This window comes from Eleutherodactylus coqui, chromosome 7 (genome assembly GCF_035609145.1).
Source record: "Eleutherodactylus coqui strain aEleCoq1 chromosome 7, aEleCoq1.hap1, whole genome shotgun sequence".
Classification (NCBI taxonomy): Eukaryota; Metazoa; Chordata; class Amphibia; order Anura; family Eleutherodactylidae; genus Eleutherodactylus; species Eleutherodactylus coqui.
The window spans coordinates 156,317,642-156,339,559 of record NC_089843.1 but is presented as its reverse complement, the minus strand read 5'-3'; the positions used below and the strand labels follow the sequence as shown (position 1 = coordinate 156,339,559).

Genomic DNA, 21,918 nt, shown 5'->3' with positions numbered 1-21,918 from the left:
TTACTTATTTTCCTGTTAAATATACAATTGCACATACATAGCAGTTATATTCTCTTTGCTCCTACACCATGCAACATACTTTTTTCAGTGTTTGTAGGGCATGGGTCTGGTTAAAGGAATCTCTCTGTGTTATCTATGGAATTTCTAAGTTTATGGCTACAATTAGGAGACACAGCAGCTGCTTCAGACCAGAGGGTTCTTATCTCTAAGCATATCATGACACAAGGTGGGAAATGGGAACTCAGATTTACAGCAAAGCAAAATGAATGAATGAAGCATTTGGGAAATGTTGCAATAATCAGTCATTGAGAGGGGGTGAATTCTGCAGCGGAGACAGCGACATAATTGATATGTCGCGGATTTGAATTCCGCACTACAAGTCATTTTCCGCATGGGGGTTGTGCGGGTTATTTCTGCAGCATGTGGATGAGATTTTCAAAATTTCGTCCACTTTGTTGCTACTGTAAATGCAGCGGAATGTCCGTGCGGAGGGTCCACATGGAAATTCCTCTGCAATTCCACCCCGTGTGAAGCCAGCCTAATGGGGTCCTTTTGGTTTCCGCTCAACTGTCCGGCATTTTACAGGACAAAAAAGTCCTGTGAGCAGGATTTTTGTATCCAACGATATTTTGTGTCAGATCTGCGAAGAAACCTCTGAACAGCACAGATGTGAAAGCAGCCTAAGCTAAATAAACTAATTATTATCATACTGCTGTCTCATGTGTATAGGCACTTCTAGGCTTAGAGAAGTAATACAGGTTTCAGTTATCTTGAAGAAAACATTAAGAAAAATCAGTCTTACATTTCCACCAGCATCATAGATTTGATATTAGATAACAGCGGATTACAATAAAATATTTCTTGTTATGGTTAACAATTCTCTTTTGCCACATTGTTTACTTACTAGGATATTTGGACATTTTCTAAGAACCTTATGCTGAAGACTCCACAGATGTCTTTTGTCCTCAGCAAACAGATAGACTGTACTGTAGTTCTCATACAGAGAGGCTTAAGTCTCCCCTCCCTATACAGCAGGAAGGGGAGCAAGTTCCCCTGACACCTCAGTCATTCACTACTTCCAAGGGAGGAGATGACTGGAGAGAGGAGGTATTAACACCAGTGACTGGCTGCAGGGCTGATAAGTTTCTGAAACTTTCTATACCCTCACCAGGGACTTCTGGCATCATGCAGTAAATGAGTTCAGGCTGCATGAGGAGAGGACAGAGGGGTCCTGATGGGGGTGAGCTCTCCACCACAGGTTACTGAGCTGGGATGGGCAGGAAAAATGGGACATGCTACATGTGTGACCGCTTTGGGGGCATTGCCAAAAACTCCCAGATGCTCTGAGTTCATTCCTCTTTAGAGCTGTGCAGCTGGGAAGTGCAAGGAAAGCGGACTCCTTCCACTGCTATGAGAAGAAAGCCGTCCATGTGGAGCTGCTGGGCTGCAGAAGTGTCAGGAGTGCAGAGAGTTGGAGAGTGACTCACCTACACTGGGGTGGGGTGGGTGTGAAGACCTCCAGATGGACAGCAGCACAATGACCACAGGGCAGCACTTGGCTGTTTGTAGGACTGATCGCTGATGTAGCGCTGGATGGGGCAGGGGGGCTGTGCTACAATGTTGGGGGCACTGGCTGCCTTCTCTATGGTGAGCATCATGACCTATGGATACCTGTCCTGGGATAAAGGGAACTCAAGCCTAGAAGAAAGAGAGACCGTGCAACTAAATGTGGATGAGCAGGTTGGACACCAGCCTCATATCATTTTCATTCTGGCTGATGATCAAGGATACAGAGATATTGGGTACCATGGCTCTGAGATCAGGACACCTACACTGGATAAACTAGCATCTGAAGGGGTTAAACTAGAGAACTACTATGTGCAACCCATCTGCTCACCATCGAGGAGTCAGTTCATCACTGGGAGGTAAGTGCTGAAACCCCTAGCACCACTGCAGACTTTTCAGCCTTCCTCTCCCTAATAACACACTGCATGGTTTACTGCATAGACCATAAGTAGGAAACTGCTAAGATTCAGTAGTAACACATCACACACAGCCACAGGTTCTGCATAGACCTCTACAAGATTGTTATTATGCACTTGTGTCATGCTTTTGGCAATCTAAGGGGTTATTAACAACAGTGGGACACTGTAACACACTTGTGATTAATGAGCTCTTGTTTATAAATAGTTTGCTTTGTTGTTTTGTTTATGGGACATTTCGACACACTGAAACCATTCTGTTCCTTTAATATCAATATTGAATGTGATCCTAAGAAAACACAAGGTAATGGACAGAGAACGCTTACTACTTTACAATGGATATAATTAGATACATTTGTATTGCTTTGAGTTGCTCTGGATGTGAGGTATGTTGAAGGCAACTTCCTGCAGGTTGACATTGCATAAAAGTGTCATTTTGCTATCTAAAGTAAACAGCACTTTTCTATTTGTAAATCTGACTAAAACTTTGGACAAATGCTAAATGTAGAAAATTGGAAGTATGAAAATTTGATGCTATATGTTAATAAAGCAATATGCTAATGATGTCACATCTACTACATTTTGCTATTTAGAACGCACAATTGGTATTGACCTGGATTTGGCTTGAGTTTAGTGCATTAAACAAACTTTGCAGGTTTTCAACAATTTGAACCACAACCCCCAAACTGAAAAAATGCCAAGCAGCTGCTTTGTAAATTCCTAAGGCATACTTGAACCAAAATAAAAACTAAAAACACTTTTTAATAAATATGTCCAAATTTCTCTCTTGACAGTCTTCTTCTCAATACACCAGAAGAAAAATGAACATACAATTACCCAATATTCTATTCTACAGCAGGGGTCAGCAAAATTCAAATGGAAGTGGTTGATAAACAATACATGGGGACACTATGTCAGAGGACCACACTGGTGGCCACAAGATGGGAAAGATCCAGCGTGGTCACCTTTGGCAACCAGATCCATTGCTAGGGAGCCAACGCAACTCAAATAACTCATCACATAGTCAGAAGAACTCCCTAATGATTTAAATAGGTTCTCCCTCTAAAAGAGTGATGACATATCTAAATACGGGGAGCGTTCTTCAGAATGGAGAGGCTACAGAGCTAGTTAAGTGTATGTTCCCTGTGCGGTTGGTGGATTGGAGTGCTTCATTGCAGGAAAAAAAGTTAAAAGGTCCGCTGTCTTCTTTTACTGTCTATGTACCTAGCTGACTGCAGCACTCAGCTATCTCCGTTACACCATATTTACATGGACGATTTCCCTGTGCGATTTCTGTTTAATTGAGATATGAATGGAACTCACACGAGAAAATGATCTATCATACACACGGCAATTTTTCTCTTGGACCAAAAGTCCAAGATAGAAAAATTGCAGCATGTCCTGACTTTTTGGCAATATTGCCTATTATTTTCTATGGGAACAAAGAAAAAAAATTGCATTGCATTTGCATGCAGTTATGATTTTGATGCAAGTGCGATGCAATTTTCTTACATTTTTTCCTATTGAAACAATGTGCAATTTGCACAAGTGTAAAAAACACATGAAAATCATGTGTTGCAATGTGTTTCTCAAGCAAAACACAACGCGAGTAAAATTGCATGTTTGCAAGTGCAGTATCATGCTCACCCATTTAAATATGGCCTCAGTACCATATCAGTAAATGGAGCAGAGGTCAGACATGAGCACTACCACTAAATTCACTAGGGAAACTCTGGATGCAACGTTCTTATGATTCTTTGGGGTCTCAGTGGTCAGACCCCCAGCCATCATACATTTATCACCTAAATGAGAAAATCTCTTTAAAGGAGTTATCCAGTTGAATTGTTGGCTATCCTCAGGATACAGTAGTTCATCAATAGTAGATTGGCGAGGGTCTGCTGCACAGGACCCTCACCAATAAGCTGTTCTCTGGGCTGATATGTTCTTACACTGAGCTGATTTCTGTAAGAAGTAGACAGCTTGGTATTGCAGGCATTAAAGTGAATGGGAATTTCACCTGCAATACCAATCCTGGACACTGCAGTGGGAACAGAGCTGTCTGCTTCCTTTTATAAATCAGCTCAATATATGAACACACCAACCCAGCAAACAGCTGATCAGAGAGGGATCCAGGTAGCAGACACTCGCCGATCTACAATTGATAGGTATCTTGAAGATAGCCCATCAATAGTTTACAACTGGACAACCCCTTTAAATTAAAAGGAAAACTGCAATTTTCACTAGTTTCCATATAAATGCATTGTGCTTTTTTTCTGTAGAGCCATGTAAATATTGGAGAGCAATGCTGTATTATCCCTTATACTTGAACACAATTTCCCATGTTTTTTTTTTCTCAACGAACTTTGAAGCAGAAGTTTGTCGTTTTTTCCTTTCCTCCCCGTCTCAGAGAATAAAGTTTGCAGAACTAAGCTAGACACTGATTCACCGCTAGATCCCTGCACTTCTGAAAAGGAAACTGCTCAGTATGGTACATGATGAGCTCATTAGTTTTTAGGTAACCAAGTGCAATAAATTACATCTAGTGTCTAGCAATCTGCAGAAATTTCTGGGAGCCAGGAAAGGTTTGACATGAAGAATAGTAATGTCAAGATCATTAATAGGTTTTCTACTGAAACTCAGTTACAATTGTAAAGGATATTCTTCTGTTTTCTGGTAATAAACTAATATAAAAACATTATCTATTATAGCTAACAGAAAATGTTCAGTTCAGCTTTCTCTTATGAATACAGGAGCTAAAAGAAAAGTCTTGTATGGATGTTTGATCCAGATCACAATAACAGGCACTCTTTAAAGTGTATTTATAAAAAAATTAAAGACTGCAACACAAAATAGTGATACCTTGGCTCGTGAGCGCCTCAGCTTGCGAGCTTTTTGACTTGCGAGCAGGCTCTCTCCCGGATTTTTGCTCTGATTTAAGTGCAAACCCTCTGGTTACGTGCCTGCTTCACATTGCACATGGGGAGTCCCCTCATCACTGAACACTGTGACAGCACTGTCACAGTGTTCAGTGACAAGGAGACTCCCCGTGGGGAGTAAAGAATACCCTACCACAGCTGGTCACAGCTGTGGCAGAGGATCGCAAAGCTCTCCCATTGATTTCAATGGGGCTGCTGCTGCCTTTGTGCTGGATGTCAAAAAATGGCATTATAATGGGGGGACCATTTTGGCCTTTGCTATAAGGCCCTCTTCTCTTATATGTATTCTGATGTACAGTGATGCCTTGGGTTAGGAGTTTAATTCATTCCATGACAAAGCTCTTAACCCAAAACACTCGTAAATCAAATCAATTTTCCCCATTGAAAAAAAATATATACTCACCTGTCCACCGCTGCCGGTGCTCAGCCGCATGTAGCCGCGTCTTCTCCCTGCACTGCACAGCAGCGGACAGGTGAGTACATATATTTTTTTTTTTTTACTACAGCTAGGGATGCTTTCAGGGGAGGGCTTATATTTAAAGCCCTTCCCAGAAAATCACTGAGGGGGTGCCAGCATCCTATTGCTTTCAATGGGACCCCGGCATCCCCATTGAAATCAATGAAAGAGCTTCGCGATCCGGAACGAATTAATGGTGTGTCCATCAATTTGAATGGGGAAAATTGATTTGTTTTGGGTTAAGAGCTTCATCACGGAACGAATGAAACTCTTAACCCAAGGCACCACTGTACGTCAAGTATACATAAAAGAGAAGAGGGCCTTATAGCAAAGACCAAAATAGTCCCCCCATTATGATGCCATTTTTTGACATCCAGGACAGAGGAATCTTTTGTTTGTTTATCTTATACCCTTAACACCCCCTTATTTTAAAAAAATGCAGTTCCCTGTATAGGCTACCAGTATTTGATCAGTGAAGGTCTGCTACCCAGGAGTAGTGTTGCTTGTCATGATCAGCTGGGTGATAAAATTGGTCTGATTTTTGCAAAATCAGATCTGGTCATCCTGATTTGATTTTTGGCAAGAATCCTGAAAAAAATGAATTCCCATTAAATGGTAGGTGTAGCTATGTGTTTTCAATTAACATAGCTCAATAGTTAAAGGGGTTGTCCGAGTTCTCAGACCTCAAGACAACCCATTCCCCGTGCTCCCACTGTATCCTCCAGTGCTTGGTCATCCACTTTGTGCTTACAGCTGCAGTCTAGTCCGATTTAGGGGACCTCACAGCGCCTACAGTCTATAACAGAGCTTAGCAATCGATTGTGGGACACACTGGGAGCAGGAAGAGGTGAACATATCAGTATTTGTTATTTTACTGCAAGGGGAACGTGTTATGCCAAAATCCTACATCTCGAAACAGCCCCTTAAGCACTGTTGCCTTTCAGTACGGAAGTCCTACATTCAAATCCAATCAAGGACAACATCTGCATGGACTTTAAAAAACTCCATCCAGATGTTGCCCTTGCTCCGATTTCAAGCCAGAACTCGAGCAGAACAAACAGCTGAGCCACATCATACTTATTCCGGAGGAGGAATGAAGAAGAAGAGAAGGGTAAACACAAAGAGAAAAGAGCATAACATCTTTCATACATATGTTGCCCTTTGTCAGATTTGAACCTTGGACTCCAGGGGTCCAAGGCAACAGTGCTAGCAATTGAGTCACCACACTACTTCCTCCTTCTTTTTTCCTTCTCCAGAGAAAGAGAAGATGGATAAAAAAAGAATAAACACAAAGAGAACATACAGAGTCCATGTAGATGTTTTCCATAGTCAGATGTTAACCTAGAATCCCAACGCTACAAGACAACAACGCTAGTCACTGAGCCACCAAGTTTCTTCCATCTTCCTTCTTCTGCAGAGCAGGAGAAAGAAAAGAAGGAGAGGAACAAATATTTTCTTTTTGTTCTCCTTCACCTACTGCTTCTCTTCCTCCTTCTCCTCTGGATGACTAAGTAGAACAAGATATAAGAAGGAGATGAAGAAAGAACAAACATGACAGCTCAGTCATTAGCACTGTTGCCCTACAGTATAGGGTTTCTAGGTTCAAGTCTGACAATATCTGTTTAAACTTAGTATGCTCTTTTTATGTTTTTCCTTCTTCTCCGCCACAGAAGAAAGCCAAGCATGGTGGCCCAGTTGTTAGCATTGCTGCTTTGCAGTGCTGCAGTTCTAGGTTCAAATTGTACAAGGGCAACATCTGGATGGGGGGTTTTCAAAATCCATGGATATGTTATCCTTGATGGGATTTGAACCTGGAACGCCAACACTGCAAGGCAACAGTGAGCCACATTCAGGGAGCAACCACCACACTTTAAAGAAATTTTGAAGGGCATATTATTGCACCCGATTTTTACTCCCATTGACTTTAATGGAAGTTGGAATCGGCCCATCCAGATTTATGATTTTTTTTTTTTAATTGAGTCAGACGTTCCTGACCCAAATATTGCAATAAACACTCAATACTATCCAGGAATCTGACCATTAATAGACTGAAAGGGTCGCAGAGCGTATCCTACCACTGCAGTCATTTTAGTATTTGCATCTGAGTATGATCCTCTTCACACTCAGCGCGCCATACTTTTCAACCTTGCCGTTCTGAGCACAGCAAGCTTGTCCCATTCACTTTAATGGGTCAAGCCTGCAGTGCTCAGAATGGCCACTACAAAAAGTATGGTATTCTGAGTACTAAGAGGATCATACTTGGATGTAAACATAACGGCCGGTTGGTACGTGCGTGGTGGCAGGTTATGCAATGGTGCGGTGATGACAGAAGGAGGCAGAGATAGCACTTTTGCATACAAAAATAACTTTTACTGACTAGCAACAGGTTAAACCTTACTTCACTCCATATGAGGGCTTGGGTACTTAAGCATTTTGTAAAAAATTGACATAAACTTTCTTAAAGGGACAGTACTCAAAATATCATCTGCAACACTAAATTTACTTTCTTGTCAAATGGCATTCCTCAGCATCATTTATGTTGCGTTCTTGTTTCCTCTTTGTATCATAGTCTCCAAATTCCATTGACTGCGGCATAACTTGCATCATTCTTAGTCATAGGCCACAACCGAAAAGCATTCAGTAAGAGCAGCGTCCTTTCACACAGAACACATCATAGACGTAATTATTAGAGGCTGTCACACAATACAGGAGGCTCAATCTCTGTGTCATACCTGGCTTTAGATATTACGCGCCAGTCCACATTTACCCTCCCTTCATGTGACTTGATGTATCATTACAATCCCAATAATAAACAGGTTACAAGACATCCTACACATCATAACTACATCACACATTGGTATAACATTAATTATCCTAGCCCACCAACTATGAAAGGCCTTGCATTAACTAATTTGTGGTACCGTAACTACACAATATTTATGGTATTACAGTCATGTGAGTCTTTGGATTTTACATTACGCAGTCCCAGGAAATGTAGCACACTCACACTTCCTTAAAACCTCTTGAGCTGTTAATTTTCACTTCTTCCGTAGTCTGTCTTGCAAACCTCTCAAACCATCCAATGCACATCTTTGACACCCCTGCTGCAGTCTCCAGCACTGCGGGGAGGATGACTCCCTTTCTCCCATATGCTGCAGGGCCCTTCACCGTAAGGGTCTAACTGATCCTCAGTGAAGTGTCGCTCTCCAGCCTCCATGTCATCAGGGCCCCTGGTTTCTTACACCTTGGCAGTTCTCAAGGGCCCCCTGTCACTTTTGGTGCTACATGCTGTCACATCCTTATGGTCAAAATAGGCTATGTCACTAAAGAGTTAAGAAATGTGAATATACAAATCACTAGTATATAAAGTCCTTCCAGACCATTTAGCAATTAATGCAATTCCGGAAACAAAGATTATGAAGGGTACAGGAACACGTCATAGTCATCATGTGCATCAGTGTACAGTGAATCATTATGCATCACTTAATATATTCACAAAAATGCAATCTACAGGCTGCTCATATTCAGACATTTATAGACTCCTTACAAGTCATCATTGTACCCAGTCTCGTTCTTCTCTTGTCCCAATGTGGCTGCCAAATATTAGAATAAAAGCCTCAAAAGTGCTCTAGACAAAACAGCATCCTTCACACTCTGACACTTCAGACGCAAACCGCAGCAACTTTAGCACATGCCTCAAATACTTATGTTTCTTTAGCAGTTCTCTAGGTGTGCTGGATGGTTGTAGAGAAGCTCGCAGTTGTCAGCAGATTTCCTACATTACAAATTAATGCTCAGAATTGACAACTTTGCCCTTCACTATGCCAAAGAAGCCTACTTCACCATGCTCAGATTCTCACTATCCTATAATCCAAAATGACTGTCAGCTTTCGATACCTCCTTAGCCCTAAAATGTAGCCGCCTATGGCAGATCTCACTTCCAAAAAACTGGCAGAAAATAATCCCCCAGACCCTGAGTAACTTTAAGTCCCTTCCCTCCACTCCGTCTCCGTTTTTGACCCAAGAACAGAAGTAGTCTCCAGGCTTTGCTTCTCGTCCTACTACCTATATTAGTGGACCTATTCCATCACACCTCTTCCAGTCTCTTTCCATGTCTGTCATTACTCAGCTCACTACAATATTTAACCTTTTTCTTTCTTCTAGTATCTTTCTCTCCTCTTTTAAACATGCAGTCACGTCTTGTGACCCATACTGTGTTGCCAACTAACAATCAGTCTCTAATCTTCCTTTCATTCTGAAATCAAGGAATGTCTGGTCTACTCTTGCCTAGTCAGCTATCTCTCTGCTAACCCTCTTCTTGACACCTTACAATTTGGTTTTCATATTCTACATTTTATAAAAACTGCCCTTACAGAATCAAACTATCTCTTGATTAAACAGCGACTACACTCTACTGACTCTTCTGGATCTCTCTCTAGCGTTCAACACTGTGGTACATTAACTCCACCTTGGCATGTTCCACTCCATTGGCTGCCCTTCAGGATACTGCTCTCTTGGTTTTCCTTCCACCTCTCTTACCACTCATTCAGTTTATAATTTGCCTGCTCTACTTTTTCTTTTCCCCTTGCTATTGGAATTCCACAAGGTTCGGTCCTAGGCCTTCCCCTCGTTTTTATCTACACATCCCCTAGAGGACAAACTACTTGCAGATTAGGCTTTCAGTACCATCTCTATGTTGACTATACCCAACTCTATACTTCCTTGACATCACCCCCTTAACCACCATAAAACAACAGTGATTTTCTGCCTTCTGTCTCTAATGTCTTTATTTCTGAAAAGGAGTCTTTTGGAAAAATGAGCTTCTTGTTTCCACGATCTACTAACTAATCTAAAGTTAATATCTTATTCTAGGGTTTCACAATCTCCTACGCAGCATGCCTGCTGTCTTGCGGTTATATTTAACTCTGATCTTTCCTTCACTATATAGCTCAGCAGATGGGTTTTCTTTGTGGGGCACAAAGGTGGTAATATGGGTATGGGGAAACCATGGGGCAAAACCATTGCTGGCCAATTACTTTGTGAAGGGCACTACTGGGGGCGGTGGTGAGGCAATAGTGGTCATAATAGGGCTCTACTACTGTAAAATAGTAAATTACAATGCAAAAAAAATGTTGCCTATGTATAAAAATAATAATCTTATACACATCTCTCCTGGCTTCATCGCAGCTCCAGCATCAGATCCTTCAATCCTAGTGTAGGGGCACAAAAGAGGCACTGTTTCATGTAATGGTCAGTACAGGAAAATTATTACTGTGTGTGAGGACTATTATTGTGGGTGACACTGTGAGGAGCATTGGGGTAAGGGGCAGAATGGAGAGAGGGTGCAGAGACGAGTCATAGCTTTAAGAAATCTTCATGGCTATCTGGGCAGATGAAGAAGAAAAGAGAAAGTGAACAATACTAATAAGAGGAGAAGTCACTTGTGATCACTGGAAGTAATTGCACTGTGATCACTATCACTGTGTAGAAATGGTATCTGACTGTTAGGCCAGCCTTACAAGGACGGGTCAGATTCCGCATGTAGGAGCCCGAAGCTACTCTGCATGGCTACCAGCTGTGATCCACCCCAAAAAATACATACATACATTTTTTATACATGTGCCCGCAGTGGAATCTGGCTCCAACTGCGTCCGATGTCCGCACAGAAATGTTTTGAATCTGTATTGCGGATGGTCCAGACGGCTTGCGCCAGACATGCGCAGTACAGATTTTTTTTCCCATGTGATCACTAGACGAGGATATGGGTACCTGCTACCTATCCGCAATGTCAATTTGTGATGGGCCGTGGGTCAGACTACTTCCATTGACATCAACAGAAACTGTCCGTGCGGAATCCGCACAAGGATAGAGTATGCTGCGATTTAATTTCAGTGAGCGGAAATCAGAGTCGCTATCCGCTCACATGCCAATACTCTATTTTTATTAATTGATGCAGAGTACCGCAGATCATCCGCGCAGGTGATGATCGTGGATTCCACAATCCCAATCCGGTCGCATAGCGTTTACTAGAGCTGAGACGGTCTATCTAAACTGTTGTGTTGGAAATGTTCTTTTATAGATATGCAGTGTGATATACACATGTATAAAAAATGTATGTGTGTATGTATTTTTTGGGGTGGACCACAGCTGGTAGCCATGCAGAGCAGCTTTGGGGGTGGAGGGGGGGGACACAAGCTAAACTTTTTCACCTGGGCCCATGAGCCTTTAGCTACACTAACTACTCCCCTGAGTGTAGCAAAATTGTTTCTTAGATGCATACATACTGCGCCAAGTTGGGGATACTCTTCTATCGGATGGCCATCTTTACATCAGGATGGTTGGCACATGTGCATAAAGGTTCAGAAGACTTGGAGTTTCTTTAAGTTCTGGCACCTGCCAGTATTTATTTCACATACAGCAGTCACTGGTACATACAGTTCCTCAGGGTTCACAACCCTCTGGGTCATCGACACCATTCCCGACCTGCAGCATCTGGAGGGTGTACTCCTCTATCAGACTTGTGATGGGCCACTGTCTGGCCAAAACGCATTCAGCGTTTACCTGTTAGATATATGTGCTTCAATCAATAAAGTTACTATTTTTAATGGTTGAAGCCCTCCTCCATATCTACAGTTTCTCTCATGAAGTTTAGCTGATTGCTAACGGCCATCTGAGGACAGAGCTCCCGCTGGGAAACAGATATTGTTTTTTCCCCTATACCAGACGCACTGCTGGTGAGGTGAGCCCCTATTCATTTTTTTCCTTTTTTACTTGTGATGGGCCCAGACTTGTCCACATGGACCTCAGGCCATGCGTGCCTGATGGCTGCTGCACAGCCTCTCACTGTGGCTGGCAGCCAACTTCCCCCTGAGTGTGGCAGGAACTGATACTTTTATCTCACTTCCTGTCACAGGTGCTTCTGGTAACAGAATGCCTGTTTACAGCCCCCTACAGGTCACTCTGTGTACTGTCCTTCTACAATACATATAAGTAGGCCTTTTTGCATTAGGACCTAGGAAAGTTAAAGGGCTTATCCAGTGAGGGAAAAAAGGATCAGTGGAAAGCTGGCTACCGGCAGAACAGAAGCCGTAAGACGAGTATGACTTTTCTTTGTTTTGCCAACACTCTGAGTTGGTCTGAAAAAAATCTCCCGACATAGCCCCTTTAAGCTACATTTGTTCATTCTGCTGTGACTCTGTGAGTGAATACAGATTATTTGGTGTTCAAGCAAATTTAGGCTAGATATGTAACTTAATTAAATTTCCCAAATCATTTTAATTTTATTTTTCCTATAGGTATGAATGACTAACTTGTCAGTTTGTGTAGTGTATGGAGTTGGGGATGTATCAACGTACATCTGAGCTGATTTCTAATTCCAGAGTCTGGAAAGGGAGGATGACATCCCATATAGGAGACATTATATTAGCTAGCTTCTCATTCAATGGAATTTTTTTGTACCTTCTAATCATATTTATAAGAATATAGCAAATACAACCAATATTAGTTTCGTGCCTGAATTAAGAATCTTAGCCAGCTCTGAAACATATGAAGTCAAGCCAACAATGCAAATTACATGGTGATACTATTGTTATTCCAGAATCCAAGAAGATCAAGTTCACATCATTCAGGCCTCAACTATTTTAGTAAAAGCAGATCTGGGAAACAAACTAAGGCCAGCAATTGGTGAGAAATATACCTGTCGTCTGAACCTTTATGCTCTCCCAGCGAGATCTTGTGGACCTTGCAAATGGAGCAGAAGTAGTAAGAATCAGCCCTCACTTTTCTATGAGATAACGAAGGTGTCATGTTCACCATAAAATATTTTCCTGACATATTAAATGAGCTTTTATAACACTGCTATCCCCTCTATATAATGTTTACCCTCCAATAATTTTGTAACCTACATTGTCAGTGGCTCTGATAGTCTCATAGAAATATAGCAATTCCGATATAAGCAATTCCTCAGCCATTGAGGCTCCAATATAAGTGACCATCACAGATTTCCCCAAAACAATGTACCAACCACAGGTATAAAATAAATATATACAGTAATATATAACTTATGAATAGTATAGATGTGTAACATAACGGCCTGGCATCAGTTTCTGGATTCTTGTATGTTAGTATATCAGATGCAACTTAACTCTTTCCAATCCACTGTCTGACGTCTAAAGACATTATGATTTAAGGCTGTACAGCTCCGATGTAGGAAGACGCCCGTCGGGGTTCTCTTACTGTATATTTACCAGCCTCTCTGCTGTCGGAGCCTATCCAACGTGTCACCTCATGCAGTAGTGGCAAATGTCTTGGGGCCGCAGATAGGTTTTTAGCAGCTCACTTTACAAATAAGCCACTGAAAACGTATTCTATAGTTTAATGATTAAACTAGTTTGCAAGCTAATTTGCTAAGCCATACAAGTTTTGCAGGTTTTCTTACAGTTGGGTCATTCCATGTCAGTTCAACCAACGCTCCCAGTCGACCATCTCAGATTTCAATGAAACTTTGCACAAAGATAGACCCTGACCCTAAACTAAGATAGCCGGACTATTAGGCTTCAAAGTGCTTTGGTTCACGAGCTACAGGCCTTAATCTAGGGGGTTGTCATGTGATTACAGCGCGTAACCTGAAAAAAGTGGTGATTTCAATCCATTGCCAAGCCAGTTCCAATGACTCTAGAGCAATGAAACTTCACACACTAGGAGAACTTTTGGTGCTGAATCCAGCTAAGCTACTCAGACTGCCACTCTTATCATCATTCTGCCACCATTGCATGTCAAAGGCGACAATCGGAATGTACTCCATTTTTATTTATTTTTTTCATTTTTGTTCTATTTGGAAGAGAATTTTTTGCTCTACAAGATTCGATGTTTTTCATTTTGTTCCCAGTGGCACAAATAACGTATAATGATATGTCTAAAATAAACTGTTGTTTTGTCATGTGGGACGCCAGTACTCCAGCTTGAACTCCCAAGGGTAATGATGGCGGAATAACTTGAGATAAGCCCAGTAGCTTATATTAGTAATCTGGGAGCATGCAGTTTTACTGAAGCTTTTGTAATAACAGAAGAACTTGCAGTGTTACACAGGTGCAGTAGAGCCAAGCGTGATGCAGTTAATTGACGCGATGAAAACAGTAGATTTACAATTTGATTCCCAATTATCTTCAACGCTCTCTCTCTCTAGTTCTAGAGGTTACTCACTAATAATTTCCCCAGTCGTTACTAGCTGAAGGGTTACTGGAAGTGTAGTAAGTAGGGGTGGAATGAAAGTTGTTATGTCTGCTGAACTAGTCCTGGCTTTGATTTCACTGGGTAGTTTGACTCACTGTTAGGTGGAATGATGACCTCCAACTTTTTCTTCCTCCCTGCTGGAAAGGCAAGGGAGCGTAAAGGGACCTCACTACCCTTGCTAGACTGCTGAATTGCTGCACACACAGTTGGACTGCTAACACCTCCCTTCTCCGACCACAACTTGCTGCCTCCACTCCTCTCCTCTGACTCTCTCTCTCACTGCACTCACCTCCTCCTTCACTTCCTCTCTCTTCCCGCACTTTCTCCCAAACTCCACCGCCTCTGCATAGGGGCTCATGTTAGTGTTTTCCCGCTCTGGACTCTCCCACCAATCAGCGAAGGCGTGATATATATTGCCAGCACTAATCTCTCAGTTTGGGAAGGGGAGAAAAAGGGTTTCTCTGATGCACAGCACCTTCTATGCCTACGGGAAGCGCATAGACAGGTGTGACAGAACCAATTGTTAATGTGACTATTTGGAGGACCCTCTGGGCCAGTACAAATAGATATGAGCATGTACCTCAGTTGATTCATGCTGCTATTTAGACACAAGTTTTTTTTTAGAAAAACTATTACTGTGTCCTATTTACTTAGGAACCTAAGAAAAAACCCAAGCAGAATCATACATAACTTTTTACACAATGTATTCACTGTAATAAATACTGTAGGTTAAAAGATTCTACCACACCGTTGTTCCCGGGGGCCTACAGGACCTTCCCTGACTTGAATGAAGTAATATGATTAGCCATGCACTGCGCACCATGGCCGGTTGTATGACTGCCATTTATTGAAGGTTCTTTACAATTCACAGTCATGTCACACTAGCAGCTACCAGTGTAATTTGCTAGTGGTAAAGTTTAGGCTTTACTGCTACCATGCTTCCCCCAAAATAAGACACGGTCTTATATTAATTTATGCCCAAAAAGAGGCAGTGTCTTTTTTTCGGGGGGGAGGGAGGGGGGATATACTCACCTGGTCCGCGGCATCCTGATGTCTTCCAATGGTCTTCGGCAGCACTGCGGCCAACTGCGTCCTCCCTGTGATTGGCTCATCGAGCGCCAGCTGTGATTTGCTGGCTGGAGCTCGATGAGCTAATCACAGCACTTGCTTAGCTGTAGGCAGGTTATTCAAAGCCCTGTCACTAGGAAGAAGCTCAACTGTCAGACGGGGAGGACACAGTTTGCCGCAGTGCCACCGGAAACGATCGGGAGGCATCCGGACACCGCAGACCAGGTGAGTGTGTGTGTGTCTGTGTGTGTATGTGTATATATAATATTTTTGTTCTTTTTTATGCAGGTTAGCTAGGTCTTATTTTTGGGGAGGCCTTGTATTTTCAGCCTCCCTGAAAACAGGGGTAGGTCTTATTATCAGGGTGGGTCCTATTTTCGGAGAAACGTGGTAGCAGTTAGCATGACATGACTGTGCCACAGATCATAGCTATCCTCTTGACATCCTAGTCCTGTAACAGTCCAACAGAAATTCTCTTTGGGGCCGTACGTTGTGCAGATCTGGTTTACAGCAACCTTTCAGGTCTGGACAAACAAAGATGGCTGCACCACTCTTTGATTACCTGATGCACACTGTGTATTACTATGCATCATTAGTCTAAGACACTACACATGCTTTGATTAATCAGTGTTGCCCACATGAGCAGTGCTAGCCAATCAGAGCAGCATGTAGTATCTTGAGACTGGAGCTCCAGGCACCAGAACATCTGTAACCCGACCTACAACAGCTTATCTGCAATATGTGAGGATTGGAGGGAGGGAGTAAGCCCGGGACACATTACAGCTGCATCAGACCGGCAGAAAACAACCTGCGATGGAGAAATATTTCAGTAAACAGCAGGCTGCTTCTCCAGCATGTGGGCCCAAGATGCCACCAACATCCAGCTCAGAACACTGCAGTGCAGAGGAATCCAAAGCTGACTGCATTTATGAAAAAACAGGGGGTACTGACTCTTTATCTATCTCAAGGGGTTTCCTTAAAAAAGCCCTCACAAAGGCTTTGGCACCCATAGCTAGTGAGCAAGCAGATATAAAAGTAGACAAACATATGTCACATAGGACAAAGAGTAGAGTCCTTGGGCACAGCAAGCAGTTAACCACTTCATCCTGCTATGAGGATAAACCAACCATATTTCCTACTGCAAGACAAGGAAAATAGGAATAGGAGGAAGAGTAAGGGGTCTCCCTGAAACATTTTATCAAGACTCCCTCCCTGGAATATTACGTGCTATCTTGACTGATTTAGTGGGATTACAAAGAACTGACGAAATAATAGTGGAGAGAGTACATACAGCTTTACGCACAAAGCCTGTTCCCATTGACCCACCCAGGAACATATGTGACCTGCTAAGCTACATTGATATGACTCTTGGTATGAGAACTATCTGAAGACTAAATTAAAATGTTATCTTCATAGCAACGGAGGTGGGTCATGTCAGCCTTGATTAGAAAAACAAAGGAGTCTACCATGATCTGCCAAATAAAGTCTCCTCAAGGTGATCTCTTGACTAATACCAAGGACATTGCCTGGTGCTTTTCATCCTTCTAAAATAAATTCATATACATTCTGGGGAGAGTTCAGTGAAATCAATTTATAGGCTGGAAGCTATCAAGTCCTTTTGGAATCTATTAGTCTTCTACTTGTCTCTCCTGAGGAATCAGAGTATCTTCTGACGCTACTCACATCCGCAGAGATAAAAGTTCTAAAAAACATTCCCAATGGACGAAGTCTAGGCCCGAATGGCTTTCCCATCATATATTATACAAAATTCCTTGATGTCCTGGCCCAACATTTAACATCCTATTTTAAGTCCTTCTTTGAAGATGACTTGCCCAACTTCCACTCCCTTGAAGCTCATGTCACCATTCTCCACAAAGAAGGCAAAGGAAGAACCTTTTATATTACAGCAATTGTAGGCCCATTTCCCTTCTCAACACTGATATAAAACTTTGGTCCAAATGAATAGCTAATAGAACTGCACCCCTACTTCCAAAATTGGTCACCCCTGAACAACCCGGATATATCAAAAACAGAGGGCAGACTTAACACCCCCCTGTATGCTACTGAGTATGCCAAAAAGCACAAACTTTCCCTAACTTTACCAAACACTGAAGCCAAAAAAGCAATTGACTGGCTCTACCTGGACCAAACACTAGTCAAACTTAGATTTCACCAGAAATTTATTAATCTCATTTTAGCTCTCTACTCATCCCCACATGGAAGACTTAAAATAAATAGTATTCTTTACCTCTTTTTTGACTTACGCAATGGTGTTCGCCAGGGCTGCACACTCTTAATTTTAAAATTAATCTCCCGAAATGTGAGATTTTGGACATAAATATTCCCGCGATGGAGAATATCTATAAACTTTCCCTTTAAATGGAAATCCTCGCATATTACGTACATGGGGATCAAACTTTCATCTAACATGGCCATTGTCTTTTCCCTTACATGCCAAATAAAAACATTAGATATCCCAATGATCTCTTGGATTTAATAAACGAGATTTGCTTATCCCAAACTAAAAAACTACTGCTGCACAGTATATATATGAGGTAGTCAGAGGAGTGGCCATCTTTGTTTATCCAGGACTGGAGCGTCGCTTTATGGTTCTGTCATTGGTGTGATGTTCATCTCCTCATTTGTTTGGACCCTGGAATCTGACCGTACATGAACCTCATAACACCAACCACTAACGTTCTCAGGTTCTCAGTCTCCTGTGCATTTGTCAAATAGTGCAGGTCTGACTTTTACTTTTTTCACCATGTGCATTTCCTTCTAATCTTGTAAAACTACAAAAGATCACTGAAATAGCATTTCTGTAGGAAAATCAGGAACATATGGACATGCTCTTTTCCGCTTAGAGCCAGCCAATAAGAACATATGCGCACAAATAAATACTTTGTGACTGGAACTTTTTCCATTTCCAAAGCTTATCGCCTAGAAAGTAAAAGTTTTTATAACTGTACCATGCCATACAGTGGGCTACACCAAAAAGTGTCATATCACCCATATCAATTAGTCAGATATCATGCAGTGTTGTTTGGCTTCTATACTTTTATTGAATGCTAGACAATCTATATATTAATCTGTACTGTATAAAATACTGTAGGGTTCATTTAATTTAAAATTACCCTAAGAATGCTTTTAAATGAATTCATTTTAACTCTATATTTGCTCCAAGTTTTGCAAACTGTAATATGGAGCTAATGTAAATCTATGTATCTAGATGGCCATATTGTTGGCGGCCATGTTTTAAAAGTGCAGCATCCGTTACTTTTTACGGACCTGTATTATGTTACAATGTGCTCGCAAGAAACTGGCCTTATATAGCGCACCTTCTCATCATGGCTAATTATTACCAAAAATAAAAAGAAATGTAAATAAACATGTTTTAATATATATTTACTGCTAAAATATATAAAAATATCATTTTAAATGTATTTTTTTCATGTATTTCCTTTTAGCTAGTGTGCATTACTTTTGGAATATGAAACTAGTGGCAAAAAATGTTAGTATCCACATATCCTGTTACCTGCCAGCAAGAGCTCTTGCACTTGGAGCCGGCAGCTATATATGGTATCATAGTTTGGCGCTCACTGGAACAGATTTGCCAATATATTTATGTCTGTTTTGTGACATGGTCCCTGTGGCTGAGTCTTTGATGTCTCACTAAATGTCATTCATTTATTAATATTTTCTGCTTAGAAAAGTGTCAGAAAAAATGCCAAGTCTGATCTGTTTTTGTTTTTAGCTTATGCCAGATTTTACAACAGTGTGTGTCCTGTTGATTAATCTGGCACATACTGCCTGGGGGATAGATTCTGGTAGACCGCCAGTTCCATATACTAGAATTGGATTGTTTCTGCAGCATCTGCATGGATTGCTGACCATCCCAATCAGATGAATGGAAAAGTCCTACAAATGTAAAATATAGCCTAAGAGTTGTTAAAACCCCATTCACTTACATTGTATTGTGCATTGCTGCAGATTTTTGGCATGAAATTCTGCAGCATATCAGTGGTGTGTGAACTTACCCTTACCCTACTTTATTAAAATTAGAAGCCTCGGAAGATTAAATTGATTGCCCCCAGATGTCTAACATCCTGAAACCCTAGTATCATACTGTGTAAAGCCGGAATAATAGACAAATGTCCATCCAGTTCAGCTTCTTACCACGTTCTCTACGCATTCCTGTCTTTCATCGCTTCTTTCAGTTCGGCGATTGACATGTTGGTGGTGGCCTTAATTGTATCTAGCCATCTTGTTCTTTGTCATGCTGATCTTCTCTTTTCACTGACTTTGCCAAGCAAAGTGAGCTCACGCGCATCATGTGGCCAAAAAAAAAAGAGCCGCTGTTTGATGATTTTGCCCTCTAGTGATATTTTCGGTTTGACGCGATCTAACACTACCTTGCTCGTTGTCATGGCAGTCCAAAGTATCCTGAGCATTCTCCTCCAGCACCATAATTCAAATGCATCAATTTTCCTTCAGTCTGTTTTCCTGATTGTCCAACTTTCGCAACCATACTGTTACCATGCAGGGCGGCGCAGGGTCCCGCGGTCAGTGCGCGCCACCCCGGCGTCGGCTCCGGCATCCTGGAGCCCTGACGTTGGGGCTCTCCCGGCGGCGTGGAGCGGCTGGTGTGCGGCGGCGTGGGCGTGTCCGCCCGTAGGGCGCTGCCCGCACTAGCCCACCTTTCTTATGCAGCAGTGGGAGAGCTGGCTCCTCCCACTCTCCGCCCCAGGGGCAGAGTCTTTTATTTATAAGGCTGGCAGTGACCTGAGCTCACTGCCAGTTATTGGTTCTGTTAGCCACTAGTCAGTTCTGCCTGTGTCAGTCAGTCTCTTTCTAGTGAGCCTTTTCCTCAGTCTGTTCTGGTTCTGTCTGCTACTAGCTAGTCTGTCAGCAGCTAGCCCTAGTTTGCCAGTCAGTTTCCTTCAGCCTGCCTGTAGCTTTGTTTGTTCTGTTGGTCTTTTCCATCTGCCTCTCTGTCGGCACTCTGTCCCCCCATCAGTTAGTTTCTTTTGTCAGTCGCCAGGTCCCTAGCCAGCGCAGGGACCGCCGCCCAGTTGTCCGCCTGGGATTAGCCAGGGCCGAGGCAAGTAGGCAGGGACAGTGGGGTGCGGGAAGTTCAGGGCACCCCACCTGGCGCTCGGGGGTCAGAGTGCCGTAACACATACGTAGTTATGGGAAAGATGATTGCATTGACCAGTCTGGTTTTTGTTGCAATGCTAATATCCTTGCTTTTCCAAATCTTTTCCATTCCTTGCATTGCATTCCTACCAAGTGTAATCTGTCTCTTCATCTTAGGTCCAGATTGCCCGTTGCAATCAATTTTTGTTCCAAGAACTATGAAATCTTGGACCTTCTCAACTTCTTCGTTGTTAATTTTCATGTTCACCTTGTTATTTTTATGTTTTTATGTTCATCATTAGTGCCCAAGTTATTCGAGTTTCATCCTTGTTCTTCCCTGGTGGCATGATCGGTGTCTTCCAGCCAAGGGGACCCGCCTTCCAGCACCATATTTGGACACACTTGGTTTTGATCCATAAAGTATTTTGGCAGTGGTAGTGGAGTAGTTTGCTATTGCTTTCCCCACCCCTCCCCATTTATCCGAGCTTGGGACAGGCATTCAGCTGTTGCCAACAACATAGATGGGTTTTGCATTAGGTAGTAATTAGTGATGAGCGAGCATACTCACTAAGGGCAATTCCTCGAGTGAGCATTGCCCTTAGCGAGTACCTGCCCGCTCAAGCGAAAAGGTTCGGCTGACGGCGGTGGGCAGGGAGCTGCTGGGGGAGAATCTGCCTCCAGATTCTGCAGCAAATCAACAATTTCTTGCCCATGATCGGAATTCAATTGCGATTTCCCGCTCGTGGGTGAGAAATCGCAGGATTCAGTTAGGGCCAGAAATATTTGGACAGTGACACAAGTTTTGTTATTTTAGCTGTTTACAAAAACATGTTCAGAAATACAATTATATATATAATATGGGCTGAAAGTGCACACTCCCAGCTGCAATATGAGAGTTTCCACATCCAAATCGGAGAAAGGGTTTAGGAATCATAGCTCTGTAATGCATAGCCTCCTCTTTTTCAAGGGACCAAAAGTAATTGGACAATGGACTCTAAGGGCTGCAATTAACTCAGAAGGCGTCTCCCTCGTTAACCTGTAATCAATTAAGTAGTTAAAAGGTCTGGGGTTGATTCCAGGTGTGTGGTTTTGGATTTGGAAGCTGTTG

At 42.3% G+C, this 21,918-nt stretch overlaps 1 protein-coding gene across 1 annotated transcript in view; it reads left to right on the top strand.

Annotated features, from left to right (window-relative positions):
- The first annotated feature begins 1,096 nt into the window (after positions 1-1,096).
- ARSJ (arylsulfatase family member J) overlaps positions 1,097-21,918 on the top strand; it is an 80,928-nt gene continuing 60,106 nt past the window's right edge. Inside the window, exon 1 of the mRNA XM_066573878.1 lies at positions 1,097-1,925. Within this exon, the coding sequence (XP_066429975.1) occupies positions 1,594-1,925 (332 nt within the window). The 5' untranslated portion in view covers positions 1,097-1,593. The remainder of the gene's footprint in view (positions 1,926-21,918) is intronic.